The 27,107-nt window shown below is 33.6% G+C and overlaps 1 protein-coding gene across 1 annotated transcript; it reads left to right on the top strand.

Moving 5' to 3' along the window:
- On the top strand, nt 1-26,988 carry LOC114335087 (cytochrome P450 9e2-like). The gene is made up of 7 exons (XM_028285246.2): nt 1-399; nt 5,809-6,050; nt 13,008-13,246; nt 13,994-14,129; nt 15,934-16,261; nt 25,089-25,342; nt 26,765-26,988. Exons 1-7 carry the CDS (start codon nt 203-205, stop codon nt 26,929-26,931), a joined length of 1,563 nt encoding a protein of 520 aa, XP_028141047.1. The 5' UTR covers nt 1-202; the 3' UTR covers nt 26,932-26,988.
- The last annotated feature ends 119 nt before the right edge of the window (nt 26,989-27,107 follow it).

The raw sequence follows: 27,107 nt of genomic DNA, 5'->3' as shown, positions 1-27,107 counted from the left end.
TACTCAATAATTGCTTTTTTATAAGACTAAAAATAAAAAAATAATCAGTAACATCCAATAGCACAACATACGGTAGTAGTGAGATGATAATTCGAGGTTGACAGACAAGATTCTGTCATGGCAAACCACTATTAACAATTTGAATCAAAGTGCGAAATGATTTTGAAATATCAACAAGACTGATTTTGTATTACTAACGAAAATGGCAGCGCTGATGCTAGCATTTGTTTTATTATGTACATTTCTGTATTATTCATTCTTCATCAAACCTATGAACTATTGGAAAGAGAAGAAAGTGTTTCATTTGAGTGCGCTGGGAAGTTTTCTGAGGACGGTGTTCAGTGGGAAATCGTTTTTTGACGCCACGCTAGATTTGTACAGGAAATATCCTAGTAGAAGGTTAGTAAGATCAACAAACTACATTTTTTTTATTCATTACATTCATTAGATTTAGTAATGTGATTACAGTGAGGAGCAAAATTATGGAATAAATTCATTGTTTCCAAAATGGGAGGTTTTAGACACAGATCCCGAAACAGCTCGATTCTATTTTTAAATTATGATTTTTCGACATATACAGGGTGTGTCAAAAATAACGGGACGGTCAAATATTTAACGAAACGAACATCGGATCGAAAAAATGAAAAACATATTTTCAATATTTTTCAAAAATCTATTGAATGACTCCAAATATCAACCCCACCCTTCCCCCTGGGGTGGGGTGTTGGGAACTTTTAAATCTTTTTTTATTGCAGATTTGTATGTCTACGTGAAAAAGTAAACAAGTTTTATCTGAATTTTTGTGGTACCTACTGAATTTTTATGGTACTAAAGTTCTTTAAGAATATTTTGTAGAATATGAGTCTGCAATAAAAAATAGGGTATTAAATATTTTTATGTAAGTTCTCTCTAGGTTGAACGTTATAGATCATATCTTGAGTTATATTGCTTAGGGTGTTCCGAAACAACCAAAGTTTAAAAATATTGATCTCCCAGGCTGTTTTTTGTGATGGGTAGCCTATAAACTCTCAATTTCAAATTTCAGCCCAAAATGTTAACCCTAACCCTTGTCCCAAGCTCCCCCAAATTTTTATGGGGTTTTCAAAGATTTTTAATTATTTTTTTCTTTTCTTTTTTTGGTCTCCCCGGCTATTTTCTGGTGATAGGTAACCTATAAACCCCCAATTTCAAATGTGTTAACCCTAACCCTTGTCCCAAGCACCCCCCCACCAAAAATATTTTTTGGGATTTCCAAAGATTTTTAATTAGGTTTAATCTATAACTTTTTGTAAGAAACGGCATATACCCTAGGTAAGTCGGGTATGTCCTAGATGGAAGTCGTGTAACAAAAGAACTTGATTAGTTCTGTTGGGAATTTGACATTTCCACTGTGTTAGAGACCTTCCCAGGCAACCAAATAACGTTTACAAAACGTTGAAAAGACGCCATAATGATCACCAAAGCACGTTAGTTTATCACGTTTTTTCGAAGTCGAAAGTCACGTGAACTTATCCCACCACAATTGACGTCATTTTTATCACGTTTTAACCTACGTGATATCATAGAGAATACCGTAGTTTTTATGTCGTGTTTAAATTATTTTTCATTTTATGGTTTTAAAAACACACAACAATAATTACCTATTATTCGTATATGGGCATTGTTGATATTGCAATTTTTCATTTACATAACTGTTTTAAATTTAGTCCATAGGCTGAAAGTAAAACCAAATGAAAGACTATCTAAACTGTATAGAATTATAATACCCTCAATGCAACAAATATAGAATTTTCACTTTTTATATAGGTATACTTACCAGTGCCGGACTTAAAGTACTTGCGGCCCTAGGCCAAATTACCCCGAACGGCCCCCGATAACTTCACGATTACAGTAGAACCCCGATTATCCGGGTGCGGATTATCCGTGCTGCGGATTATCCGTACTATGATTTTCTATTACTTAAGTTGCGTTTTTGAGGTTTTATTAAAATAGCGTCATCGTAAATCACTTGACAGAAACTCTATATGACGAAAGAGAGACTCATAATGAAAGATTTATTTTTTTCTGTAATTTTTTATGGTAGGTACATATGTATGTGTATACGTACATATGTATTATACATAAGGAATACATGTTCGGATTATCCGTGCTTTTCAATTATCCGTGCCACCCTTCGGTCCCGAGGAGCACGGATAATCAGGGTTCTACTGTATGTAATTAAAGCATAAACCACATTTCATATTAATACATAACGATTATTTTAATTTTTCTTTTTAAAATTGGTACAACACACAAAGCATAACATAAATGAATAGAAATGCTACTAATGTTCTATTTGAATATGGTACATACGTAGGTTGAAATGTTGTATTCACTAATTAAATAATCTTCGTTTAAAAATTTGGCTAAAACCTCAAAACAGCTCTAACAATAATTTCTATATTTATAGAAAATAATATATAATTCAAAAAGTTATAGCAAACAGCAGTTATTCTTAAAATTATTAATATTGCTAAAATTATTATATTATAAATTAGTATTGCAGTTAATTATTGTTAAAATTAAATAACATTTGTTTCATTTGTTGGAAAAAGTACAGGTGACAACAAAAGACTAAAAAAAGTAATTATTAATTAATTTTGGAAAAAATAAAAATTCATTTTTTTACCAAAAAGGTTTTTTTTTACAAAACGCTGCGGCCCCCTTTTACTTGCGGCCCTAGGCCGCGGCCTAGTCGGCCTAGTGGTAAATCCGGCACTGATACTTACTGTGTCAAAACTGAAACAACATATTATAAACTAATAAATAATTTATTAACAAATTAATTTAATTAAACTCGATAACACATAATTTTAGTTCATTAACAGAAAATAAACACCAAAACAAAACAAATAACATAACCTCAAATAGTTTTCAAGAAGAACTATTGCATTGAACTAACTCACGAAGAAAAGGAACAAAAACCTCAACACGTTTCTTCAACCAAGTATCTAAATGAAAAGTCAGTATATACAGGGTGTAACGAAAATACAGGTCATAAATTAAATCACATATTCTGAGACCAAAAATAGTTCGAATGAACCTAACTTACCTTAGTACAAATATGCACATAAAAAAAGTTACAGCCCTTTGAAGTTACAAAATGAAAATCGATTTTTTCAAATATATCGAAAACTATTAGCGATTTTTTACTGAAAATGGACATGTGGCATTCTTATGGCATAGTCCTGTCGCCAGGGGGGGTACAACGGCCTCCTTAATTCAGATGGACTTACCCAAGTTTTTTTTATATATTTTGACCCGCAGAATACGAATTTTTTGGGTAACAGTTGATCCGGATGTCGATAAGATTGTTATAGACAAAGAACTGGAGGAATTACATAACAGCGATTTCTCGCAAAACGAAATATCTTTTTGTATTTTTTGGGTCATTTTAAGCAAAAAATATTCCTACAAGTTTTTTCGTAGAATGCATAGTTTTCGAGATAACCGCGGTTGAACTTTCAAAAAATCGAAAAATTGTAATTTTTGAACCCGAATAACTTTTGATTAAAAAATAAAGTAGCAATTCTGCTTACCGCATTTGAAAGTTTAAGTCAAATTATATCGGTTTTGATTATTTGCATTGCTACAAATTTATTATTTTATTGTTAAACAAAGTTATAAACACCTAGTATGTGAGTGATGTTTTCAATGATTTCTCATTTAAAATCGAACAAGTAGGTAGAGTAGCTATAAGTGCAAGCGAGGCAATTTCTACGTAGCATGCGTTAAAACGCATGTATTAGGTACGGGAAACACTATGTATTTATAGATTTGTTTAACAATAAAAAAATTAATTTTTAGCAATTCAAATAATCAAAACCGATATAATTTGACTTAAACTTTCAAACGCGGTAAGGAGAATTGCTACTTTATTTTTTAATCAAAAGTTATTCGGGTTCAAAAATTGCAATTTTTCGATTTTTTTAAAGTTCAACCGCGGTTATCTCGAAACCTATGCATTCTACGAAAAAACTTGTAGGAATATTTTTTGCTTAAAATGACCCAAAAAATACAAAAAGATGTTTTGTTTTGCGAGAAATCGCTGTTATGTAATTCCTCAAGTTCTTTGTCTATAACAATCTTATCGACATCCGGATCAACTGTTACCCAAAAAATTCGTATTCTACGGGTCAAAATATATAAAAAAAACTTGGGTAAGTCCATCTGAATTAAAGAGGCCGTTGTACCCCCCCTGGCGACAGGACTAGCAGGATCATCTTAAAAAAGAATTATAGTGAAATTTGTGCACCCCATAAAAATTGTATGGGGGTTTGGTTCCATTAAACCCCCCCAAACTTTTGTGTACGTTCCAATTAAATTATTATTATGGTACCGTTAGTTAAATTCAATATTTCTAAAACTTTTTTGCCTCTTAGTATTTTTTCGATAAAGCAGTTTTTATCGAGATTAGGCTTCTTTTTTAATATGTTTACATAAAAATTTTATGGGGGTTTTGTTCCTTTAGACCCCCCAAATGTTTGTGTATGTTCCAATTAAACTATTACTGTGGTACCATTAGTTAAACACGGTGTTTTTAAAACTTTTTTACCCCCTTGTATTTTTTCGATAAGGCGCCTTTTATCGAGATGTGGTTTCTTTTTTAATATGGTTCAAAATATACCTAAAAATGTAAATCATAAATAAATTTTCATATTATTACCAAGTATCCATAATCGTACTTAGCCATATACAAATATGTGGTGGATTTGACAAAAATTCAAAATATCTCCATAAAAACTGACTTTTCGAAAAAGTACTGAGAGGTAAAAAAGTTTTTAAAATATTGTCTTTAACTAATGGTACTACAATAATAATTAAATTGGAACGTACACAAAAGTTTGGGGGGTTTAAAGGAACAAAAACCCCATAAAATTTTTATGGGGTGTCCAAATTTCACTATAATTTTTTCTTGAGATACTACTACCATAAGAATACCACATGTCTATTTTCAATAAAATATCTCTAATATTTTTCGATATATTGGAAAAAATCGATTTTCATTTTGTAACTTCAAAGGGCTGTAACTTTTTTTAGGTGCATATTTGTACTAAAGTAAGTTAGGTTCAATCGAACTATTTTTAGTCCAAGAATATGTGATTAAATTTATGACCTGTATTTTTGTTACACCCTGTATACTATGGGTTTACAACGTTCTCCGTCTTCTGATACTCATTCGCCATTCCTCTCTGTCCGCACATTGATCTACTTGCAGACCTCGTTCATCCATGGCTTTGTTTATTCCTGCCTGCTAACTTTTCCTCAGTCTACCTCTTCTTCTTCTACCTTGCAGTTTCCAGTTTTGTACTTATTTTGGGACTCTGTCCTCATGCATTCTTTGTACGGGACCACACCATCTTAGTTGTATTTCGTTGATTTCATGTATTGTTTGTTTTACCTTCATTGTTTCTCGTAGCCGTTCCTTGGTGACATGTTCTCTTCTTGATCTTCCTGCAGCTATTCTCCAAAAATCCATTTTGGTGACCTCTAATATTTGTTTCGTGGCTATCCAGTTTCTGCTATCAAACTTTCTATTGAGCTTATCCGGAATGCTTCTGTGTGTGGCTATTCTTAATGCCGTATTTTGAATAATTTGAAGGTGATGTAATAAGGATAAAATGCATATACTATGTAACCAGCTTTTTATAAACGTGGATTAAGCAGTTATAGGCCTCTCCATAGTTTTTATTAGGGTTGTGAATGATTTCCATCCACAATAAAATACATTCAGATCTATGTTTTATCTTAAGTAAACACTTTTTATAGGTATTTCGGAAATTATACTTTACTCAAACCGACACTTTTCGTCAGAGACCTCGACCTCATCAAAGCAATCACCATCAAGGACTTCGAGCACTTTACAGACCACTTCACCTTCTTCCAATCAGATCCTATTCTAGGTAACAATTTGTTCGAGTTGCAAGGAGAGAGATGGAAAGACATGAGATCAACTTTGTCACCGGCCTTTACCAGCGCAAAGATGAAGGGAATGTACGCTTTTATAGAAGGTATGAGTAGATTTTACATCTGTCTGAAAGTCAAATATTCACAACCAAACTTATATCGAATCACCATGTATTTCAAACCAATATTTATTTCTTTTGAAAAAAAAATAAACTACAGTTTGCCTTCAAAAACGAAAATATGCCTTGTGTATATGGGGGTTAACGGACGAGCAAAGAGGAAAGATCATTAGTCTTGTTGTGCAAGTAATGTCTCAGAGCGACATATCTGCAGTGGTAGGGATAACACAGGGTGTTGTGTCAAAAATTATGCTAGGTATCAGGAATTAGAAAACTTTAAAAACAGCCTAAGATAAATTCGCCAAAAAGTAACTTGCCCAAGCAGCTAGAAGATACCCAACAATTTCTCACCTGCAGCTCCAAAGGCAGTTTTGGAACCTACAGATGTGTTTCAATTGAAACGATAAGGAAGACAGTTCGTACTCAAGCACTATACACCAGGAGATAGTTACGAGTTCCCGAGTTATCCAGGCAGTAAAAGATTGATCGCCTAAATTGGTTGTCTTCAACACCAACAATAGGTATCTAAAACGCGTCTCAAACTTTGAGACGAAACCAGGACTTGGTTAGAGGGCGAGGAAATTACGCAAGAACGGAAACTGTCGAATCTGTTCAGGGATATAAAGGAGGAAGTGTCATGTTCTGGGGAGGCATTATGATCGGTAAAAAAAACTGCTTTATTCTTATTCAACCCATTTTAACAGTTCGCAGGTATGTTGATTTAGTCTTAGAACCTGTAGTTATGCTCTGAGATGGAAAATTTAATTGTCATGAATGATAACGCACCTCCACATATCAGCAGAGGGACTACAGACTTCCTTGAAGTAAAAGATATCACTGTTTTGGAGTGGTCTGCTTAACAGGAAAACTAGAGCTCGCCGTGATGATCCACAGAACACCGCACGCCGCACGGCTAGTACAAGCTGCTATCTCAGAATAAAACATGCTACCGCAACAAAATGTTGACAATGGACCGTAATAGTGTGACGTCAAAAAGGTTTCCAAAAAAATCAAACGTTTGACGTCTGTCAATTAATTATACACGTGATTTGTGTAATCATTTTTAATTTTATTTTGTTTTAACAATCATCTGCACATTTTTTCTAAAGACACAATCTTTGTTAGTTGTGGTGTCCACATCCAAGAATATTAAACAATTTAGACGGCATGAAACCTTTATTCATTATACTCAATGAACATATGCTAATATCTAAATTACATGTTGTAGGTTATCTGTGAAGTTGGTCATAGATAGATTGGTAGAGGTGGGAAGTAACATAACTGTTACAGGTAGCATACATTACATCCCTCCACACCAAGGTCCGAATATAAAAACCACATTGTCATATTCTTAATTATAAATCTAAACGATCAGGCGGTCTGATGGTTCTTCTCAATCTTTCCTTAATATTAGGTGACTGCAACCCAACGGTTGATTGTGATGCACTGTCTTTAATTGACGAAGGAACCGCACTGATATCTTCACTAGAAAATTCGGTTTCAACACTACCGGACACTCCTTGGGTCTCACTGGTATTTTTTAAAGTTACCAAAGCTTCAGTTTCACTTAAAGGTAATGGCAAACTTACAGAAGTACTTGGAACTGAACTTAGTGGATCACACGTATCTCTATCCTTGTCATCAGAAATTTTAGATATTTCTTCATCGTAAAAATGACCACATTTAACAATTTGGTCCAAATGTCTTTTCCATTCAAGACTTGGATTATCTAAAGGCTGACATAGAAATGTTTGATGTCCTAATTTTCTAACTATTTTACTCTTTGCCCATTTAGGCTTTTGTGCATTTACCCTGTAATCCCTAACATAAACATCTTCTCCTTCTATAAATTCTACCACCCTATTACCTTTATGGTATTTTATCTGTTGTTCTCTAGCTCTCAATGTCTTATCGTTAAATGTCAAAAAGTCAAATCTGGTTTTAATTTTACGCCCAAACATGAGATAGGCAGGAGTTTGAAATGTCACTGAATGAGGGGTAGTTCTGTAAGAAAATAAATATTTTGAAATCAACTCAGATATACTCTTGCTCGGGGAGCCTGTTAACATTTTGTTTATTGCATATTTTAGGGTTTTAACTGAGTTTTCGGCCGCTCCGTTTGTCGCTGGATGATAAGGAGCTGAAGTTTTATGAATAATGCCATTATTTTTACAAAATCGCTGAAACTCCTCTGAATTAAACTGTGGACCATTATCTGAAATAATTTGATTTGGCAACCCAAATCGGGCAAAACAGTCTCGAAGTTTACCGATGGTATGTTCTGAGTCAGTCTTTGACATCTCATATACCTCGGGCCACTTCGAGTATGCATCTGTAATAACAAGATAATTCTTCCCATGATACGGTCCTAAAAAATCAATGTGAATTCTATCAAACACATGAGCTCCTTCTTGGAACTTAATTAAAGGTGCCTTTCGTGGAGTTGTAGTATTCTTTAAACATGCTTCACAAGATTTTACAAACAATTCAATATCTCCATCTAAGCCAGGCCACCAAAAATATTGCCTTGCTACTGTCTTCATTCGAACTATTCCGCTATGAGTACTATGCAATTCCTGTAAGATTTGTTTATGAAACTTGGAAGGTACCACTACCCTATACCCCCACATAATTAAATTATTATCAATGGTAAGCTCATTAGCCCTGTTAGCATATGCTTTCAATTCATCTGGAACTGTTTTTGGCCAGCCATCTCTTACATACTTAAAAACTTTGCTCAAACCGATGTCTGACCGTATTCCTTTAATTATTTCTACAGCGGTAACTGGTAATTTATCCTCTACCAGAAAATTAAAATAATCAAACTCAACATCACTTTGTACCTCCTTAGGTATGGAAAGAGGCAAGCGTGAAAGTCCATCAGCTGTTTTATTCTCTACTCCCTTAATATGTTTAAAGGTGTAATGAAATCCACTTAAAAATAGTGCCCACCTCTGCAGTCTCCCTGCTGCCATTTGCGGAATGCCCTTTGTCTCTCCGAATATGGCCATCAGTGGTTTGTGATCAGAACATAAAAAGAAATGCTTCCCTAATAAATATTGATAAAATTTTTGTACACCCCAATATATTGCCAAAGCCTCTTGGTGTATAACGGAATACTTAGCTTCATGTTTGCTTAACACTCTTGAAGCAAAACTGATTGGCTTCTCTGACCCATCTGGATACACATGCATTAAAACAGCACCTAAGCCCACGCTGGAAGCATCACAAACCAATTTTAAGTCCATCTGTGGATCATAGTGTGCAAGGCCCGCACCTGAAGAAATTTCCCTCTTAGCCTTTAAAAATGCATTCTCACACTCTGACGTCCACTTAAAACGTTCATCTCTTCTTAATAACCTATACAATGGCTCCAGTACTGTTGATAAGTTGGCCACAAAACGACCATAATAATTGATCATCCCGACATATGCCCTAACTTCAGAGATATTTTGGGGTCTGGGGCACTCAATAATGGCTTTAATTTTTCCTGGATCTTTATGTAACCCTTCCTTATCAATAATATGCCCCAGATACCTTATTTCAGGCCGGAAAAACATGCACTTATCTAAATTTAATTTAAAGCCTGCCTTCTGAAGTCTATTAAAGACATTTTCCAAATTTTTTAGATGCTCCTCTCTATTAGGACCTGTTACCACAATATCATCTAAGAAATTAATAACATTTGGAATACCTAACAAAACTTTTTCTACAATTTTTTGAAAAATGCTACAGGCCGGTCTTGTACCATATGGTAGCCTGTTTACCTGATAAATACCTCTGTGTGTGCTCCAACTTAAAAGTTTTTTTGTCTCCTCCGTTAGCTCCAATTGGTTGTAAGCATTTTTGAAATCAAGTTTTGTAAAAAGGTGCCCACCCTGGAGGGCTGCAAATAACTCCTCCACTCTTGGCAATGGATGCTTGACATCAATTAGAAATTTATTTACGGTTATTTTGTAGTCAGCACATACACGGATTTTGCCTGTCTCCTTGACAATGGGAACCAGTGGGGTGCCCCATTCAGCATTTTCAATCAAGGTAATGACACCCTTACTTTCAAGTTCATCTAATTCTGCATTAACATCCCTTTTAAAAGCAAAAGGTAATGGCCTTGGTTTGCAAAATATAGGTTTTGCATTTGGTTCCATTTTTAAGTCAACTTTTTCAAACCTATAATGCCCTAATTCATTACTAAAGAGAGAACTATATTTTTTACTAACCTGGCTATCTCTGCATCCTGATCTATTTTATTTATATTAATGTTAGGAACTCCCGGTAATTTAATCTCGAAATTAAATGTCTTCATTAAATCTCTACCAATTAAGGCTGTTGTTCCATTTTTTATTATAATTAACCTACAGTTATCTACCCTAACATTATTATATTGAATAGTTACGAAAATCTCACCTAAAGGTGTAATAATACTTCCATCAAATGATCTGAGTCTAACTTTAGTTGGAAGTAATGCACTGGTTTTGAAATATCTGATATAAATATTTTCAGGAAGGACAGAGATACCTGCGTCTGAATCCAGTTCCATTAAAATAGTACAATCATTAATTAACATATTTGCCTTGTGTGGTTTTATAAAAACATTATTAACATTATCAAAAGAGGTATGGTACATGTTTACAAAATCAAAATCTTGTACATTTTCTGAATCAGAATTTTCACTCTCTACAGGTTCTACATAATGAGTACTTTTTCCTTTGTTTTTATTACACATTTTAGCCAGATGGCCAACCTTCCGACAGATCTTACAACTATATTTTCGGTACTTACAATTTCTAAAGTCATGTTTTATTCCTCCATACGCATTACACTTTGACTCTCCATACAAACCTCCTGAACCTCCTTCTCGTGCTTCTCTATTTCTGCCTTGGTTAACACTGGTGCTTGATATCTTATTTACTGGAACTGAAGTGTTGGCTTCTACTGCTGCAGCTTCTTTTCTCAACGCCAACTCATATAGATGTTCTAAGGTTTTTGTATGATCCTCCTCACATAAGCAATCCAGGACTGGTCCCTTTCTCACACCACAAACGAATTTGTCTTTTAAAACATCGTTTAATGTAGTCCCAAACTTGCAATCTATTGCTTTATTTTTAATTCTTACGTAAAAGTCTGCCACGGACTCCTTTTCAGCTTGTCTCAAAGAATAAAATTCTATTCGTTCCTTAAAAACAGAAACTTTTTTAGTGAATTGCTTTTGTAGAAGAATACATAGTTCATCGAAAGTCTTATTCTTAGGTAAAACTGGGTCACACAATCCTTTTAATATTTCATAGGCCTTATCACCAATTATTGTCAATAATACTGGAACCATTCTATCATTCTCTACATAATTTGCAATAAAATATTGCTCTAACCTCTCCTGGTATATATTCCAATCAGTACCTATCCGGTACTCTTGTAGGCTGCCTATTGCGCCCCTTAGAACACTCACTTGAGTTGAAGGAAATACTGCACCTTCCATTTTGCACCATGCAAATACTAAATTATTCAAGCGCCTTGCTTGTAAAATTGTCTACTGCTTATTTATCTTCGTCGCCAAATTATGTGGTGTCCACGGTGTCCACATCCAAGAATATTAAACAATTTAGACGGCATGAAACCTTTATTCATTATACTCAATGAACATATGCTAATATCTAAATTACATGTTGTAGGTTATCTGTGAAGTTGGTCATAGATAGATTGGTAGAGGTGGGAAGTAACATAACTGTTACAGGTAGCATAGATTACATGCTATGGTATCAATCATATTGCTTTTAATAGTATTAAATAAATGTCCCTATACAAAATCAAGGATTTACACACTAAATAGTACTTACTGCGTTTCTTCAGGTTCTTAACCAGTCCCATTTGGAAATATGGTGGGAAATATACTATGAGCATTGATTACAATCACGGGTACCCAACACATTATACTATTGTGTAAAAATTAAACATCCTACAAGCAATATATTCCAATTATAAAAACCAAAACAAGCACCACGTGTGAATTTTTGCTTTGTTTGGAAACCTTTCCAGAGTAGCCAACATTGATTTGTCGTCACGTCACGACTATCACGGTCCATTTGATTAGGAGCATGCCCATGCAAAAGGATATGGGTGGTAACACTGACTGCTAAAAAACGTAAATAAATAAAAACAATTTAAACATTATTCGTTTTACATTCAATTTTTTTATGATATTGACTTTAAAACAAATAGTTTCTTATCTTCTTTATTTTTTTTTCTTTCTTGGTAACAATGTAATCTACACTGCGGTGCAAAAAATCGATCCACTAAAAATTTGGTCATTTTTGATGTTTTGAATTTCCTAAACCTGTTGTCCGATTTAAGTGATTTTTTACCAAGTTATAACCTTATCCATTGACAATATCGATGTAATAATATTGTTGCTAGACAGTTAAACTGTCATTGTATACCGGGTGTACGAATCAAACCGTGTTTTTTTCTCAAAGTTCGCATCACCCTGTGGACTATTCTTGCATTTATAAAATACTGAAATTAAAACCCAACTATAGCCTCAAGTTTTCTTAACATTTTGTCTTTCGATTCATTCGCTTATGTTGAATAATAAAAAAGTTAGGTACTTTAACAACTGGCCATGTTCGTCATCAGTACAGGGTGTTTCTAAATAAGTGCGACAAACTTTAAGGGGTAATTTTACATGAGAAAATAATGACAATTTGTTTTATGTATAATCATATGTCCGCAAACGCTTCTTTTCTGAGATACGGGATGTTCAATTTTTTTTTACAAACTGACGAGTTATACTCGGCTGTAGAGTACAAAATGATGGCGATTAAGACGGGTAAACTGCTGATGTTTTAGTGGAATAAATTTCCACCATTGCCCGATGGCATCAATATGCCTCAGGTTCACAGTTTACTTTAATCGTTATAGTCACTCACTAATATACATATATTTTAGAAACGGCTGAAAACTTTACCAAACATCTTTATGACATGAACACTGAAGAAATAGAGCTCAAAAAAGAGTTTACTATGTTCTCGAACGATGTCATTGCCACGTGCGCTTTTGGAATTAATTGTGACAGTTTCAATAACGAAAATAACGATTTTTTTTCAATGGGAACCGAACTTATTACGCCCAGTCCAAGAAGAAAATTGAGAATGTTTTTCTCATTGATGTTTCCAAAAATTTTTAAAGTAAGTATCGAAAATATGTACAGTTCGTCTAATATACTTACCGTTGCACGTCATTATCTACACCAGAGATCTAAGTTGACATAGTTGCCAAAGTATAAAAAACCCTGAATCCATTTTAAATCAAATAGATCACATAATTATTGCGAAGTGGATTATACAACCAAACAAATTAATATTCAAAGTAAATAAATAAAAACATTAGAAATAGAAAACAAGAAATAAATTATAATCTTACGATAAAGTAAATAATAAAAACAATAAATATAATAAAACAAATACTTATAGTAAAGAATAAAAACAAATCTGAATTGCCAATATCGCAACTGTCAAACAAATGTTACCAATTTATGCCAAAATGTCACCTTCGTTCAATTACAGTTACAGTGTGTTCCGGACAAATGTGCTTCATAAAAACGCTTTATAATAATCCATTTATACAAATTAAATGAAACATATTATTGTGTATTTCTTTAAGTTAATATTAATAGAAATCTTCAAATATTATTTCTACGCGTATATAATAAAATATGTCTAGTGGCTGTAATTCCAAGGTACCTGGCACAAAATTATTCTAAAAAAGAACACACCTACCGCCTAAATATTTCGTGTTGGTATCATGCGACGTCGCAGGCTATGACGCGGATGACGTGCAACGGTAAGTAAATTAGACAGTGTATAGGTATTACAAATATGTAGTACGAAGATGCAAAAACCGTACCTAGTCGACTATTACAATCAATTTTTTAGGCCATTGGAATACCTATTATTTCCCAGAATATCTTAAATTTCTTCAAACAGATAGTAATAGAAAATATGGAAACCAGAGAAAAACACAATATATTTCGGCCCGACATGATTCACCTTCTTATGGAAGCTAAGAAGGGTAAGTTACCATCATACATGTTTATTTTATACAGTATGGTGCAAATGAAAGGAATAAATTCGTTATTTCGTAAGCCGGCGACTTTAAAGACAAATCCCGAAACAAGTCGATTTTTAGTTTTAAATTATGAAATTTTTTGGCATATATGTGATACTATTGACGTCATCCATCTGGGCGTGATGACGTAATCGATGATGTTTTTAAATGTGAATAGGGGTCGTGTGATAGCTAATTTGAAAGGTTATTCAATTCTCTATTCAGTAATATAAACATTTACATAATTATTTGTACAGCGTGTCCAAAAAAAAATTTAATTAAATCATTTGACAAAAAAAAAGAACAATGTAGGTATGTATTTTTTTTAATTTAAAATGAATTTTACTGTTGCCCGAGAACAGCAAAATGTTTATTTCTCAAATAAACATTGCTTTTCGATTAAATTCAATGTTCAAGCCAGCTCCTGCCATCCACCTGCGTGTTGGAAGTTTGAACATTTGATTTAAAAGAAAAGCAATGTTTATTTGTGATATAAATATTTTTTATCTACTCTACGTCATATTATGTATAAGTTTTTAGTTTGTGAAAACTGTCATTATAGATAGCAGTGCGTGAAGTGTTTAAAGTGTGCGTGAAGTAACAATGTATTTTAAATGGGTCTTACTTTTTCGCACTGTTTTTGACACACTTTCATATAATCAAATATCCTTAAATTTCGCGTTGTCATGGTGGTGACATAATGAGCAATAAATTACGACAAAAGTTTTAACAGTTTTGTGGTTTGAAAGAAGTTAGAATTTTTAAATGTCAAAGTTCTAAAAATTGTAGAATAGAAATGAATTCCAGTGACGAAGAGTTACAGTTTTTTTATTTGTTTATGGTAGAGTCGATAAAATATTGTATGAAACTGTGCGTGAAGTACTTTTTGCGAACTTACGCGATGTATAGCACTCGCTCCGCTGTCGCTCGTGCTCTAAATATCGCGTGCGTTCGCAAAAAGCATACTTCACGAACTGTTTCATAAATAACTATTTTTCTAATTGCTGACAGCAGTATAATGTATTTTGAATTCAATAAATTACATACATTCTTCTTTTTTTGGCAAATAATTTAATTAAAATATTTTTTATGGACACCCTGTAAAAAAATTATTTAAATGTTGATATTACTGAATAGAGAATTGAATAACCTTTCAAATGAGCTAGCACACGACCCCTATTCTCATTTAAAAAAATCATCGATTACGTCATCACGCCCAGGTAGATGATATAGCCTAGTATGACATGTATGTCAAAATATCATAATTAAAAAATAAAAATCGACCTGTTTCGGGATTTTTTCTTAAAGTCGCCGGTTTACGAAATAACGAAATTATTCCTTTCATTTGCACCATACTGTAATGTGTCTAGTCATAGTTGTGCTGTAAAACGAGGTTTGTTTAATTCAAACACATTTTTGGTCTAGAAAAACCGACTGAAAATGATGACCTTTTAACATCTTTTTCATTTTTTCAAGGCTGTGAAAATCACAAGGATATAAATCGGGAATAAAAGGTAGATACATACTCTAATAGCCTTCATTTCCTTTGTTTTAGATTCTCTTTCAGTACTTTAAACTTACAGGAAGTCCATATCGATTTGCCTGTATTCCCTGAGAGGTTGCAAAGATAAACCCATTCTCAAGCATTTTTGGTCCTCTGACAAAAGACGAGGAACTCATTGCGCACAAACTTTGCTGAAATAATTCTAATTTTACAGTTGCTTCACCTAGTCCTATTTGTTTTTTTACTTATTATTTCTTTTTTCAGGTAGGCTTAAAGTTGAAACAAACAAAGTAGATCAAGACGACGGATATGCAGTAGTCCAAGAATCAACCATACAAAAATCTATCAGAAAAATGGAAATTACAGATAATATCATAGCAGCTCAAGCTATATTATTCGTAATAGGAGGTTTGGATACCAATTCCACCACTCTAGCTTTAATGTCACATCAGTTGGCGATCCACCAAGATATTCAACGAAGGCTTCAACAAGAAGTAGATGAGGTCTTCAAGCAATGTGACGGAAAATTAACGTACGAAGAGGTGTTGAAGATGAAATATCTAGATCAAGTTATTTCTGAAGTATTACGAAGGTACTGGGGATGATTTTCAGGATTTTCGTTTTTGTTGTTGTCGAATTGTGAATTTTTGAGCAGCGCGTAAATTTGCACAGATGTTGTGTTGAACCAGATTCGGAGGTTCTTTAATAGAATAGAATAGAAATATGCTTTATTGTCATGAAAAATTTAAAAATTTTATAGACATAGCTTACAAGAATCATAAATAAAAACAATAACAAATACAATTTGCTAAAATTATACAAATCGTCAATATAAATAAAACATAATAAAGTGAAATAAAAATCAGTAACAATCTATTGCAAAATTAAAAAAAAATTGCAAATTGCGTAATCTATCTTAAGAAATTTAATATGTAATTTAATAAGTTATGCCAGTAATGTATATGTAATTTAATAAGTTAACCAAGATGTTCTTCCTTCTCCTGGACATCGCTTTCCAAATATTTTTCCTTGTAGGATGGCTTTTAGGATGGCTGTAAGAGGATATATTTTTATTCATTTGGAATATTGTGTCCAAAGTATTATAACTTTTGACAATTGATGGTGCTCAATAACTCTCGATGTTTAGTCATTCTTCTCAGAACTTCCTCATTTGCAACTCGGTCCAATCCACAAGATCTTAAGTATTCCTGGGTATAGCCATATCTCATATGCTTCCAATCTTCAAGATGCACGATTTTAGGAGATGACTCATGAGTAGCGTTACCAGGTGTCCCGATTTGCGCGGGACGTCCTGATTTTCAGGGGTCTGGGGAAGCGTACCGATTTGTACCTGATCGGGACAATAAATGTCCCGATTTTCATCCACGAAAACCAATTTCAGGAGAACTTGCAGTGAATTTTATAACTATGTTATAAAAACAAGGCACTCCTGAAAGCGGCATAATCGAATGAAAAATATAATTTTAATAAAAAATAAATAATTTACTTAATCAACGACTTTTTTTTGTAATTTCGTCTGATTATTATTATTATGTAGGATTAAATACAGAAACACCTTGTAGTCCAGTAAATGAACGGGAAATACGGCGATACCGTGTAATTTTCAGGAGCAACTCCGAATTGCATGAAAATTTGGACGGCTTGTGCCGTTGGTTGCTTTTACTCGGGGGTGACAGTCACCCCAAGTTGGGGGTGAAAAACCACGCGTTTAAAATAAGTCCGGAGATGGATAAATTGACTAGTTCTAAGCAATTTATTTCTATATAATTTTAAATTAATTAATACTTTCTGAGTTATTTACGATCGAAAATGTGCATTTTTCGACAAAAAAATCACGTTTTCAGGCGATTTTCACAAATAACTCAAAAAGTAAGTATCTGATCGGAAAAAATATTCTTAGCAAAAATGTAGCATAATCTAAAAAAATGAATAAAATTGTGAACTCGTAAAGTCTATAAACCCAGCAAAAGCAAAGTTGTAGCTCATGAAAAATACGTTCTTATTCGTCAAATTCCAAATCAAATATTTCAACGTAAAATAACTAAGAAATGAAGCACTTTTCGGAAAAAACAATTAAAACATTTTTAATAAAGCTTTATTTTTATTTCTAAAAAAGTTTCTAGCATCAAAACTAAGTGAGTTGCTCAAAATCAAGTTGGCTCCTTTTTTTTGGTAAAAAAATCGTGAAAATCTCCCCCTACTTAGCACCCAAATGAAATTAATCGTTACCGCTTTACAAACAATTTACTTATGTATTTTTTACATGATTGAAGGGGCCTGAACGAGTCACTAATCACGAGTGTATGCAAAATATGAACAGCCATATTTTAACCAATTTTTGTCTTACAGAAAAACAAAATGAATCTATCATATTTATAAAAGCAAAACCTACCTACTTTTTACTCTTTGAGATTTTTAGTTTCCCTAATACTTTTTAAGTTATTTTGAAAAAGGGCATTTTCCAATATTTTAGGAAAAATTTTTTTTACTATAAAACAAATTTTTTTTTGAAACTAAGCACTCCCAACCGGTAAACCTTACAGATCGTATAAACAATACACATATAAAGTAAATGGTAAAGCGGTGGTGCTAAATAGGGGGAGATTTTCACGATTTTTTTTTACCAAAAAAAGGAGCCAACTTTATTTTGAGCGTAAATCGCTTAGTTTAAATGCTAGAGACTTTTATATAAAACAAAATTAAAGAGTTTTTTAAACACTTTAAAAAATTGTAATAGGTTTTGCCCGAAAATTGCTTAATTTTTTGGTTATTTCAAGTTGAAAAATTCGATTTGGAATTTGACGAATGAAAACGTATTTTTCATGAGCTACAACTTTGCTTTTACTGGTATTATAGACTTTCTGAACATACAATTTTTTTTGCTTTTTTAAAAGCTACATTTTTGCTAAGAATATTTTTTCGATAAAATTATTCGAAAAGTATTGACTTAATTTAAAAATTATATAGAACAAAAGTTTTTTAGAGTTAGTCAGTTGATCCATTTTGGGGCTTATTTTAAACGCGCGTTCTTTTACCCCCGAGAAGGGGTAACTGTCAACCCCCCAAGTAAAAGCAACAAACGGTACCTACAAGTTCAACTTTGAAGTAGACAGTAAGTAGAACCTAAAACCAGATTTTCATGCAATTCGGAGTTGACTATGAAAAAATTACACTCCAAAACGGTCATTTACTGGGCTATTGTTGTTTATTTGTCCCGATCTACAGCCCTAAATCCCGATTTGTTTTTGCTTATGTACCGATTAAAAACAAATCGGACCTGGCAATACTACTCATGCATGAGGCTTATCGTACGGTATTCTTCGCATGTATTGGTAACTAATTTTTTTATGAATGCAATAGACTCAAACTTAAGACAGCAGTTAGTATTTTTCCGGAGTAGTATGTAATATGTTGTTGAGTATCTTTGTGATTCTGCTGTTGATTCGTTGTCCATTAATTTGAATAGTAATGCTTGTATACCGGGTGGACCAAAAGTCAGTTAACCGTTTTGTATATTAATAAAAGCAAAAATAACTGAAGTAAAAAAACGTTTATTGTTTTATTTTAAACAAGTAGGTACAAAAGAAGTGCCTGCTTTACATTTTATGTTCAAAATGTAAACCACCTTCATCAATACTTTTTGACAACGCTTATACATATTGAAACAAGTCTTTCTACAGACTTCCAAATTGGCACGGAGAACTTCAAATTGGCAAAAACTGTATCTTTAAGTACTCATCCCCACAAGGCAGAATCACAGGGCGTCAAATATGGCGAACGCGCGGGCCATTCAATTGTGTCTCTTTTCCTTATCCAATCACTAAACTGGTCATTTAGAAACTCACGAACTTGAAATCCGTAATGAGGCGGTGCACCGTCTTGCTGAAAATATCGAATACCTTGTAACTATGGATTACCCTTCACAGAGCATGATATATTTTCTTGGAGACGTCGCAAACTTGTGCGTGACTTTTTTTGATAGCGTTAACTGACTTTTGGTCCACCCGATATTATCGGAACCTGTTGGTTTGAAATCCTTTAGTCGTGTTATTGCAGAATAGTACTTCTGTCGCCTGCTGTAATATTTTTGCTCATTGCTCAAAGATCTTTTGTCTTTGGTCTTCAAGCCATGTACTAATATCTTGGTATCTGTATGGTTAATGATACTCCATGGTTAGGTTATAAACTGTCTTCTTTATTATCATGCTTCTACCAACTATACGAATAGCAGGCAATACACCTTTCCAACATATGGTGAATGTATTGCCTACCTTACACCTCTCTTCCTAAGTCTAAGTCTAACAAACAAAATAAAAGTTCACATGAACAGAAAACACAATCCAGATTAAACATACTACAACTACATCATATATTCTTTCAAGTACGAAGGTGTACGAGAAGGTCTACCACTACGAGTATATTTTGTATTTCCTTCCTCTCCCCCAACATCACTACTTACACTTTCACTCTCACAGTAATCACTAGTAGCTGTCGAGGTTGAGGGAAGTTCCAGACTTGAGTTACCGAATCTGGGATTTGGATTTACAGAATTTTTAGTAATTGGTATATAACTGTAACTCAGGGTTTTATTATTATCTATAAACAAATCGTTTTTAGGATACTCTACCGACTTCTCTTGACTAGTATTAAGAATTCTAATGAATTTTCTGTTTCTTACTATTTGTGTACCATTAGATAGCTTTATTCTATATGATCTAATATTAACTTTTTGTAAAATTTTTCCCGAATGCCAGAAATTGTCACCCGGTTTGATTTGTACTTTAACCCTGGAATTGATTTGCAAATCAGGAAGCTCTTTAACACCTTTTTTATCAAAATTAATTTTTTGTTTGTATTTATTATCTTCTAAAAATTTATCATATGTTGATGTGTCAAATTGTTTAGTTTTATCATTAGTTAAGTTTGGCATTTGGTCCCTAAGGTCCCTATTCATTAGAATTCTTGCAGGAGTGTCACTATTATTTAAGGGAGTATTTCTTAAATCTAATAACGCTAAATATATATCCTTGTTTTCGGCAGCGCATTTCTGTAAAGTTTTTTTAATTGTTTGAATTTGCCTTTCCACGAATCCATTGGATTGTGGATATCTCGGTGAGCTAGTTATATGAGTAAAGTTCCATTTTTTCGTGAATTCTTTAAATATATTACTTGAAAATTCTGGACCATTATCTGTCATTAGTTCTACAGGAATGCCTTGCCTGGAAAATATTGTTTTAAGTGCTAGTATTACATTTTCACTTGTTAAATTTTTATTTAAATCGACAATCTCAAAAAATTTTGAATAATAATCACAAGCTATTAAAAATACACAGTTTCCAAAATGAAATAAATCACAACCTATTTTATACCATGGTTTTTTTTTTCATATAAATGAGGAATCATGGGTTCAGGCTTTTGGGAATTTTGAAAAGTTTGACATATGTTACAGTTTAAAATCATGTCCTTTATTTGGTTGTTCATGTGAGGCCAAAAAAAGGATAGGTTCGCTTTATCGATACTTCTTCTCACACCAATGTGACTATAGTGCAGTTTTTCCAAAATTTCCTTTCTAATTGTTTTTGGTACTACTAAAGTTTGGCCTTTAAATATTAAATCTTCTACTAAAGTTAGTTCATCCCTGTATTTGAAATAAGGTTTAATTTCTTCTGGTACTTGTTTAATACGATTAGGCCAACCTGTAAGGATTTGATTTCTTAGTTTTTTAAGTACTGGGTCATTTTTAGTTGCTTCTATTATTTCATCTCTTTTTTGTTTTGAGACATTTACATTTTCCATTATCATGCATACTTGTGCTTTTAATTCTATGTCTATGTTTTCGTTGAAGGTTTTGTTTTGGAATGCTCTGGATAGTGTATCAGCTAATATTAGATTTTTTCCTGGTTTATATACTAATTCGAATTCATATTTTCTAAGTTGAATAAGTATTCTTTGTAGTCGAGCTGGGCATGTATTCAAAGGTTTCTTTATTATACTGGTTAACGGTTTGTGGTCTGTTTCCACTACGAATTTTTTTCCAAACACATATTGTGAGAACTTGTTAACACCGAACCAGACTGCAAGCAACTCTTTCTCAATTTGCGCATAGCGAGTTTGACTTTCTGTAAAAGAGCATGAAGAGTGAGCACAAGGCATATTATCCTGTAATAACACTGCGGCCATGCCATATTTAGAGCTATCTACAGAGATAGTAGTTAATTTATTTATGTCAAAAAAATTTAAACAAGGGCTACTACTAATGATTTTCTTAAGGTTATTAAATGCATTACTGTGAATATTAGTCCATTCAAATATTATATCTTTTTTTATCAATTGTCTGAGGGGGGCAGTCTTTTCTGTCAAATTGTTTATAAACTTACCTAGATAAGTAACCATGCCTAAGAATCTTTGCACATCCGCTACGTTTTTTGGATAAGGCATGTTTTTTATTGCTTCCACTTTTTCATCATCTGGTTTCAGGCCTTCTGCTGTAATTTTATACCCCATGTATTTAACTTCTGAAAGACCAAACTTACATTTACTTCTATTAAAACGAATGTTGTTTTCTTCGGCTCTCTTTAAAACTTCTTGCAATCTATTATAATGCTCACTTTCATTCTTGCCAGACACTATAATATCATCAATAAAGACACTTACGCCTTCTATGTCTTGAAAAATCTCAGACATTCTTTCCTGATATACCTCTGGTGCACTGGATAGTCCATAGGGCATTCTAAGGAATCTATACCTACCAAACGGTGTAGAAAAAGTACACAGTTTTGAGCTATCTGCATCCAACTTTATCTGAAGGAAACCTTGAGTAGCATCTAGGGTGCTAAAAATTTTTGCTCCTGCCAGTTTTTCTATCAGTTCATCAAATGTTGGTAGTTGGAGATAGTGCCTTTTGATAGCGGTATTTAAGTCCTTGGGATCCAAGCAAAGTCTTAAATCTCCATTTTGTTTTCTCACCAAAACGTATGCATTTACCCAGTCTGCAGCATCATCTGCTTTTTCAATTAACATTTGCCTTACTAAACTATCAAGTGTTATTTTGAACTTTTCTTTAATGGAAAATGGAATTTTTCTAGGGGGATATATTACTGGTTTTGCGTCTGGTTTGAGCTCAATATGATAAGGTTCTTCTAGACAACCTATGCCTTTAAACAGTGAGTTATAATCTATCAATAATTTATTTACGCTATTTTTTTTGTTCTATATTTACCATATTAACCCTACTGATTAAATCAAATTCTATGCAGCCTTTTAAACCCAATATTGGACATGTATTTAAATCAATAATATGAAATAACATAGTTTTTTGGTTATTTTTATATTTGCAATTTAACCAGCATTCTCCAATTATAGGTAGTAAATTTTTTGAATATGAACTTAAAGTGACTTTAGTCTTTCTAATTCTATTGAAATCAAAATCTATTTTATTTAAAATACTTACAGGTATAACATTAGCCATAGAGCCTGAGTCTAATTTAAAATTTATAATATTACCTTCTACATTTAAGTCCTGAGCCCATGCTATGTCACCATTGTTTGAAATCATATCAATTGCTTCCACGTAAAGGAACTCATCTTCACTGTTGTCTCCGATAGCATGAACACTTCTTCTATCTCTGTTGTTCTTCTTACTGTAGCAGGCTGACGAAAAATGGTTGTAACCTCCACATGTTGCACATATTTTACCGAAAGCAGGGCATTTTCTAAAATCATGTTTATACAAACATTTCTTGCATTCTTGGTTATTGTTGCCTTGACGTTGGGTAGCAAATTTTTGTCTGGATTCTCCACTTACATCTCGTGAGGGATTTTTGTTTACTTTATCTACATTTAAGTCACTGGTACCTGGCTCCATGTAACTGGATATAGCCATGTTACGTTCTTTGGTTTTTTCTATATAAACTGCTTTCTTTATGACTTCCTCTAATGTTACTAAATCATCTTGTAGGAGTTTTTCTCTAATTTCGTTAGATTTTATACTACAAATTAAAATATCTTTAACTAGGCTCTCTCTTAATTCACCTAGTTCACAGTGTAATGATATATTTTTCACTCTTACACTAAATTGCTCAATGCTTTCAAATTCTGTTTGCTTACTGGTTAATAGTTGATGTCTTTCATAGGTTAAATTTTTCTTTGGTGTAAAGTGGTTATCATATTTTGTAAGTAAAACTTCTAGATTATTTTTTTCTTCTTCTAAGAATGTGAATGTATTATAAATTCTCATTCCCTCGTCGCCTATTAACGTTAACAACTGGGCACATTGAGTCTCGTGTGCCTTTTTTGAAATTTCCGTTGCCACGAGGTAAGTTGTGAATCGCTGTTTCCAGAATTTCCAATTTTCGGAGACATTCCCTGACATCTCCATAGGAGGTACACCTTTAAAGTCCATGTTTACTATAATTATTACTGCTTTATCTTCTTTATTAATTTTATTTTATATATTTTTTGTCGCAGCCAGTGTTCCCAGATGACTTTTTTGAGGATCAGGAGGTGTCGCCACGAACGATCAGGAGATTTCAGGAGACTCGCTCGCCTCAAAAATTGGTAGAATTCTGTAGTTCCAGTCTTTACGTTTATAGATTGGCAACTAGATGTCGCCACGAAAAATCAGTCGAATCAGTTGGTGGAGTATTTTTACGTTTATAGGTAGGCATGCAACTCTATAAAATCTGTAAGGGACGGCTGTGGCAACGCTATATGGCGGCTAAAGCATAAAAATAAAAAAAATAAAATAGGATAAAATTCTGAAAAATTAAAACTCCATACAAAACCGTTCTTGAATCGTTACGCGCATGCGCAATGACGAGTAATGCTGCGCAGTAACACATTTTTCGTTACTGCCCATCCTCGTAATCATTCAAGAACGGTTTTGTATCGAGTTGGAACAAAACCAGATGATTTTCAGAATTTCATCACTTCATCAGGAGGTTTAAGGACGCCATCAGTAGATCAGTAGGCGAGGGTCGCCATCAGTAGGTCTCCTGAAATTTCAGGAGGTCTGAGAACACTGGTCGCAGCGCCATGTATGGTTAATGATACTCCATGGTTAGGTTATAAACTGTCTTCTTTATTATCATGCTTCTACCAACTATACGAATAGCAGGCAATACACCTTTCCAACATATGGTGAATGTATTGCCTACCTTACAGTATCATCCTCGAGAAACCAAATGGTATTTGCAAAATTGTTCTACGATATTAAATAAAAAAAATATATAGCTCTGGCACTCTTGAGCAATTTAAAAGATTTTGTTTTGGCACCAACAAGGGGTACTACTCGTGTCTACCCAATTGGCACGTGGTTCGTGGCACGCGTTTGTAGCACCTAACCTGTTATTATGCCGGTACCTAATGTAAATATATTTTATTATCTTTTATCATTTTAGATATCCTTTGGGATACGCCATAATGCGCAAATGCGTGAAAGATTACAAAATAGAATCGTTCAAACGAAGCGAGTCTACCTTCATTCTGGAAAAAGGAGCTTCGGTGACTATTCCCATCGTTGGAATACATATGGATCCCTTCCTGTTTCCAAATCCAGAAAAATTTGATCCAGAGAGATTCAGTGACGAAAACAAGAAGCTTATCATACCTGGTAGTTATATGCCATTCGGGAGTGGCCCCCGAAATTGTATAGGTAAATTACAAGAATTTTTTAATTTAATATCTAATTTAATATAAGTACCTCCATCTTCAATATGAATTACAGCAAGACCAAAATCATAACAAATACAGATGAGGACATCACAATGAGGATCGGACAAGATGAAATAGAACAAGTTCACGATTATATATATCTGGGTCAAATTATAAAACTTAACAAGGAAAACCAAACAGCAGAGATCAAAAGACGAGTTAGACTGGCATGGGCGGCATTTGGAAAACTAAGCTACATCCTTAAAAACAAAAGATATCCACAACATCTTAAGACCAAGGTATACAATCAATGCGTACTCCCTGTTCTCACTTATGGTTCACAAACGTGGACGTTTACAAAAGCAAACATGGACAAGATCATAAAGACGCAAAGAGCAATGGAAAGGCAAATGTTGCACATAAAACTATTGGATAAAAAGAGAAACGAGTGGATAAGAGAGAAAACCAAAGTTAGGGATGTTAGACAAGAAGTTGCAAAGTTGAAATGGAGATTTGCCGGACACACTATAAGACAAAAGGAAGTCCGATGGAACAAAATTCTCATAAATTGGAGACCGTGGCAATATAAACGAAGCAGAGGAAGACCACAAATGAGATGGGCAGATGATGTCAAGAAGCACGTTGGCTCTAGGTGGATAACTGTAGCGACAGACAGAGAAGAATGGAAAAGGATTGGGGAGGCCTATGTCCAAAGATGGACCGAAGAAGGCTAATTAGATAGATCTTCAATATGTACCTGACTTAGAAGTAGTACCGTACTATATATGTTAATTTTGCCACCCCAAATTAGACAAATGTTTATGACATTCAAGGATACCTTCCTGTTTTGACGAAATGCCCCTGATGATGCTCTAGGAGCGAAAGTATACTTGGGCAAGATGCAAGATTTAATAAACACAGTGTTCGATATCTGCCTTTTGTTCCCGTAAATTTAATTTTATCACTGACTATACGGTTCGTTCAAATCGTCTTTATATACCCTATTACAGTTTTCTAGAAATATTTCGAACAAAAAGACAAAAACATCTTTTTCTAGAATAACAAAGAATGTTTGCAATAAATCAAAGACAGGTCATAAATCGTCGTCGTTACGGCAAAACTCACTCAAGTCCACTTTTGTTAAAGTTAAGTGTCCTGATCGATTCACAATATCAAGTTTCATAGTGTAGCAGAAATAACGAAGTCCTAGAAAGTACGTAGAGATGGTTCCCTAAGTCACTGAATATGCATAAGTCCAAAATTACCATTCTGTTGTCAGGTAGACGGTTGTTATTTTGGACTTAGTGACTTTTGCCGTGACGACGACGAAATAATCCTCCGATTCGGATTGTTTGTAACAAGATAAATTAGGCCAGTACTTGAATTCAGTGAACGTATAACACTAATTAATTATCTGTTTCAGGTTCCAGATTTGCTCTTTTAGAATGTAAGACTGTAATGGTACATCTTTTAAGGAAATTTGACATTGTACCAACGAAAAATACTAGGAACCCCTTACGTTTCAAAAAAAATATAACAGTGTCGAGCAAGGACGGATTTTGGTTAGGTCTCAGAAAAAGGAAGCCATAATTTTTGTATCATATTGCTAAGCTTAATAATAAAGTTTGAATTTTTATATTTGCTTAACAGTTCTTTTTTACTTTTTTGCTTTATTGTTTTTAATTTTCGATTCATTTTTTCATAGCTGCAGTTTTTGTATTTTTCTTGCGTGTTGAAAATACATATCCATATCATACACAATACAC

This window comes from Diabrotica virgifera, chromosome 1, assembly GCF_917563875.1.
Source record: "Diabrotica virgifera virgifera chromosome 1, PGI_DIABVI_V3a".
In the NCBI taxonomy this organism is placed as follows: Eukaryota; Metazoa; Arthropoda; class Insecta; order Coleoptera; family Chrysomelidae; genus Diabrotica; species Diabrotica virgifera.
The sequence above is the reverse complement of the archived record's forward strand: the minus strand, read 5'-3'. Positions and strand labels throughout refer to the sequence as shown.